We start from the raw sequence: 6,000 nt of genomic DNA on the forward strand, positions 1-6,000 counted from the left end.
CGAATGATCTATGTGAAGCCATAGAGGCACTCCAAATGGACACTTCAATCCGAATAAGGTTGCATAAATTGTGACTTGATGGATCCCATCACCACAATAATGGGCCTTAAACAAGGTTTTTGCGTGGCACCGGTGATCTTCAACTTGTATATTTTGTATGTGGAAGACATATTTAAAAATATCAGGAGCTTTCCACCACACCTATCTGGAATACCAGAAAGCAGCCTTCTGAATGCAGATGACGTGGTGATTATGGACCAAACTCCGATCGGCCTGCAATGACAACTAGACACACTCGCATCCTGCCTATCAGCAAATGATTTGCGGATAAACACATTAAAATCTAGCATTTTAACACTTGGTAGGAAATCAGGAAGAGTAGCAATGTCCACTGGCTGGTTCATAGAAGGTTCAAAGATTCCAGAAATAACTTCGTTTACGTACTTGGGAATGTCAATAAACGACAGCTCTATTAACGTCCACAAAGAAGTAAACATGAGAAGCAAAATGAAAAATCTTGCAACACAGGCGAAAATGATCAGATTCCGTTACTGCAAATTCTCACTTGTTCCAGTCATCACTTTTTACTGAATGAAAGTCATAACTATTTTGACATACGGGGCAGATGCTTCACTTTCATTGTCTTGGAAAGTCTGGTCAATAATAGAGGGCTTCTTCTGGAGATATGTTCTTTCATTGCCCAACTCTATGCTTACAGTGATAATCAGGAAAGAGCTGGGTTTAACTTCTATGTTCTCAGTAACTGTCTGGAAGACCCTGTCGTTCTATCGCAAGTGCTTGCTACTACCATCTGAAGGAGGATTCACCTTACTTAGTCTGGCATTACACGCGAGAAGGGAACATACACTTGTACAATGGAGCGACAAATGCAAAGGAATACTGCAGAGCTTAGACTTGACAGAAAAATCATTAAGGGAACATCCTGAGAATGTAAAGCGAAAACTCTATGACCAGGACTGGATCGAAACACCAGAGGCAGTCACTGGTCATACATTTTATGGGAAGAACTGTATTTACCTCAGAAGGTGAGGCATAACTCTCCCTTACTTGACAAGATTCACTTCAGATCATTTGAGCAACCAATTTTTAAGATTACACCTTAACTTGTTACCAACAAAGGAGACGCTTGAGGTCAGGAAAGTTGAGAAACTTAGAGACTATCGCTGCAGACTCTGTAAGTACACATCATAATCTTTGCGTCACCTCATCATGAGCTGTCCTGGTGTTGGGGACACCAGAACGTACCTGATGGGAACATTCTTCACTGACAACCAAACCTTAACGGAGAGGGACATTTGGTCCCAGATGATGCAGGGAACTAGGATTTCTCTAATATTTGCCTTGTTGGAATTTGTGAAAATAATCTTTTGGGAAATTGAAGCAAGGAAGAAGACTGTTATTTGGCTCACATTTGAATTGCACCTAATCTGTAGAGATTAACTGATGTGTTATTGTTTTATATCTTATATCTTGTAATGATTCCCAATTGATCGAATTGTAACAGCTGAAAGGTTTCACTTGGAAACCGTATGCTAATAAAACATGAATAAATAAATAAAAATAAATAAATGTCATATCATATCATATCCAGGAATTGGGACTTATTTTGGAAACCACCCCCCTATCACACACATCATCAAGACCACTCACCAACCCCCAGAAGGTCTGTGAGTCACCCATCACACCCGCCTCCTGTAAGCCTTCGCATTTTTGCTGAACAAAAGCATCTTCCTTTGTATTTAACAAGGTTTTGAATGTGGACCTAAGTGATCTAAGCTCTAATTTGTCAGTATGATGTTTGCTTTTTAGGCAATTTAGTATAGCACTCTTCGCTGCCCTACAGTCCTTGTCATACCAAAGACAGGTTTTTGTAGCATGTTTATTTATAGATTAGCTGGATTTCATGACAAAAGGTTGAATAGTCTCAATGACTTGAATAAATGTTGGCAAAACCTCTATCTCTTCCATATCTGCCTGAACACAATGCCTTATTAGGGGCAAGATGGCGTCATAGATCTGGGGTTTAACTTGGCTTAGGTCAAGATCTGCCCATTTTATTAATTGTTTCGCTACACCTACATATTGACATGCTATTAATTGGTGGGCAGTTCATACAGGTTTCATGGGAGCCGCCCCGGCTAGTTAGTTTTAAGAGTAAAGGTTTATGGTCACTGCCTTCTGTGCTCAGATCCTCAAAATCTTTTAGCGTGGCCCATTGCTCCATCGATATGAAGATATAATCTATATACGAGGAGCCACTATGCCCTACAAAAGGTGGCTTCAGTGGTTGGTCCTTAGGAAAGCGCCCATTGTAAGCCCTAAGTCCCAGCCCCAGTAGTGCTGTAGCACAATTTAGCGCTGATGGACGTGGTATCCTCCTCATTATGTTATGTTGTTGAAATTTGTACAGTGCACAGTCACTCAAAGGTATTTTGGCGCTAGAGAGGGAGGGAACAAAACCATCATCCATCATTCGCTGTAAACTAGAACAGAAATGTCTTAAGAGCCCTTCTAAATGCCAAATAATTTGGCAGAATTTTTACTGTCAGCGCAGGTCACTCCAGATTTGAACAGCAGCAACTGAAAACAACCGACCACCAATGCGAGAACGGCAGAAAGTAGGCACATACAGCAACCCAGCTGAAGCCAAACACAGAGAGAGGGTAGGAAGGTACCGGGTGAATTTGGTCTGGAGGTATTCAGCTCCCAGTCCATGCAGTTCCCAGTCAACAATACAAAGTACCTTGAACTTGATACGCTGCGACACCGGAAGCCAGTGCAGGGTGTGCAACGCTGGGGAGATGTGAGCCCCATAAGATAACCCCATTGCTACCCAGGCGGCCAGACTTTGGAGGTGCTGAAGCCTTTGGACTAAACCCTTGGGCTGTGCAAGTTACAGGGAATTACAATAATCCAACCGGCTGAGCACCATGGCCGCAACCACTGGAGGACGGAGGGTGGCCGGTAGCATGGGAAGCACCTTCTTTAGTGTTTTAAGATGCAAGTAGCCTGCTTGCTTTGCACACTGCAGATACATGATCATTCATAGAGAGGGACGCTGAAAAAATCACTCCCAGGTTCTTCACCTTAGTCACTGGAAAAGGAAGAGAGCCGAGAGAGGAAGGCCAGAAAGAAGACACCCAGAGTGCAGGATCGAGGGGTAAGGGTGCCTCCCATCATCACCTCTGTCTTGTCTCCATTCAACTTCAGCCAATTACATTTCATCCACTCACCAACGGCCGTCAGGCACTGATGAAGGCACAACGACATCTCAGCCTGATCGAGATCTAACCGAATCAGGATCTAAGTATCGTCGGCATAAGAATAGCACTTACGCTGAGGGAGCGGATGAGACAAATCAGAGGCCAGATGTAAATGTTGAAGAGAATGGGAGACAAGGCAGAGCCCTGCGAACCACACAGGTAAGGTGGAAGGAACCCAAAAAGAAAGGAGGGAGAGAAAGCACCTGATTGCGATCAGCCAGCAACAATGAAAACCAGGCTAGCACCTGACCCGAAATATCAATCTGAGTCAGGAGAGTGAGCAAGGTGGGATGGTCCATGGTGTCAAAAGCCGCTGACAGATCTAAAAGAATCAAGGCACCCACCCCACCTGCATCAACCATTCTGGGCATGTCGTCCTAGACCGATACCAAGACACTTTCAGTGCCCCAACCAGGCCGAAAGCCTGATTGGGCAGGGTCCAGAAGTTTAGAGGATTCCAGAAATGAGGATAGAAGAAGTGATACCAAAGACTCCAAGAGCTTCAGAGGAATAGGTAAAAGAGAGATAGGATGGAAGTTAGAAAGAAGAGATGGGTCCAGTGAGGGTTTTTTCAGAAGGAGAATCACCATAGCGATCTTAAATTCTGCCAGGATAACCCCCGACTGGCAGGAAATATTTATAGGCATCGTAAATTCCATTAGTAGATCCTGAGAGATATTTTTCATGACTGCTAATCGAACCACGTCTAAGACAGATCCTGACTTGATGTGTTGTATGGAAGTAGATTGCCTCAGTGAAGAGTGAAAAAGAAGACCATTCTTTCACTTCAGTCAAGCTAGTCGGACAAGGTAATCCCCTCTCCAGAGCAAGAACCGAGGCAGGCACTTGGATGGTAGTGTGGCTAGCCTCAATTTTTGACACCAAGAACTGGGACAAAGAATCACAATGATCGTGAGAAGGACTAACCGTGGAAGTGTATTTCTCCGAGGAAGCCAATGATTTGACCACTGCAAAATGAACTTTAGGCTGACATAAGGCAGCCTCAATTTTCTGGGTTAAATAAGATTTCTTAGCTGCAGTAACGGCTGAGAAATATGCAACTGAGCATACTTTGTACTGGGCTCTATGATTGGGATCGTATGCAATGCACCATTTGCGCTCAATCTGTATAAGTTTGAGACAAGCTTTTTTTTAGCTGTTTGGAAAACCATGGTTCCGAAGGAAGCCTACGTGATTGGATAAGCTGCCGAGGTCCCATTACATCAGCTACTTCTTGCAGAGAGAAAGAGTGCAGAAACAGAGGTGGCAGGAACCTCTGACACTTTGCTTTAACTAGTGAGACAAAACCCAACAAGTCAGCAGAGCACCAGCAGCGCTGCCATACACGAGGCAGGGGGGTGTTTCAATTGAACCCAGCCTACTTTGACTATGCAGGTCATTAAATAATGGTCGGACCAAAGTACCGGCTCAACAGATTGAAAGGCTAGCAGGGCTTCATTAGCCAATACCAGATCCAGAGTATTACCCATCCTGTGAGTAGGTCCCACTACCAACTGTTGAAGATCAAGGTCAGTCAGACTAGCAAAAAACAAATCTAGCGCAGGAGCCCTAGGGCAGTTACATTTCAAATTAAAATCACCCAGCACAACAAGGTGAGTATATTTCAGATGAAGATAAGCCACCAAATCAACTAGAGGTTCAGGAAAGCCAACATGGGTGCCTGGGGGCGGTGGACAATCAAATAATTGCAGGTTAGAAGCGGGGAGATAACACATCTCAACAGCAAAGCCTCCATCACTAAGGAGTGAGGGCAGCTAAGCTGTGTGACTATAAAATCAGATTTGAAAATCACCTCCACCCCACCACCTACTTGGGGTGGGCGCCGGTCAAGGCTAATAATTCTATAGTCCTCTGGAATTGCCTTCACCAAGACCGGAGCAGAGCCCTCCTCGAGCCATGTCTCGGTGAGGCAGAGCAAAGCGGGGCGACGGTCAGAAAGGAGATGGTGGATTTCAGCCACGTGTGCTGGCAAGGATCTAGTATTAAGGAGCATCAGCACTAGGTCAGTAGGACTCTGAACCTGTAGCGCCGGCTGCTGTAAACAAAGTGGCATGCCAAACTTAGACACAGCCCTCCAACCGACAGGTAACACTGTATTCAGTGGCGGAACCAAGGCTGGTCTATCGCAGGCCTCGTTCAAATCGTCCCAAAGCCCCTCCATATCTGGGAGGGGCTGTATTTGGACATTCATATCGCCCAAAAGATGATATGATGATTCGAATTTGCTTGGCCCTGCCTGGACATTACCAGGTCTCGCGCCAGGTCAATAGTTTGTTTGTTTGTTTGTTTATTTATTTGGTAATGCGCTCCAAGCCCGTGGGCAGCTGGGCGCAACAATACAAGTAGACTCGAAACTTAGTTACAATGCCTGACACAGGCTATTACAAAACAGGAGTAACTTACAACATATGATACAGGTGAAACAGTACATATAGGATCAGAAATAGGTAAACGCAGAAGAATATTGTCTTAACAAGTGTTACAAATCGTTATTGTGCAGCCATTTGATAGCATTAGATCTAAATCTAGTGTAAGGTAGAGGGCGTCTGAGGTCAAGTGGGAGTGTGCTCCATGATTGTGCAGCTCTAACTGGGAAGCTTGATCCGCCCGCCGTGGTAAGTTTAAATCTAGGGACTTCAAGTAAGAAGGTGATGGTAGATCTTGTCAATCGGTTTGATGGTCTCCAGTTGATTCT

General features: G+C 44.6%; 1 protein-coding gene across 1 annotated transcript in view; it reads right to left on the bottom strand.

Annotated features, from left to right (window-relative positions):
* LOC138472472 (testican-2-like) overlaps positions 1-5,496 on the bottom strand; it is a 159,363-nt gene extending 153,867 nt beyond the window's left edge. The window contains exon 1 of the mRNA XM_069610677.1: positions 5,116-5,496. Within this exon, the coding sequence (XP_069466778.1) occupies positions 5,116-5,496 (381 nt within the window). The remainder of the gene's footprint in view (positions 1-5,115) is intronic.
* Positions 5,497-6,000: the final 504 nt, after the last annotated feature.

The sequence above is a fragment of the Ambystoma mexicanum genome, chromosome 8 (genome assembly GCF_040938575.1).
Source record: "Ambystoma mexicanum isolate Mex_15411 chromosome 8, UKY_AmexF1_1, whole genome shotgun sequence".
NCBI classification, from domain to species: domain Eukaryota; kingdom Metazoa; phylum Chordata; class Amphibia; order Caudata; family Ambystomatidae; genus Ambystoma; species Ambystoma mexicanum.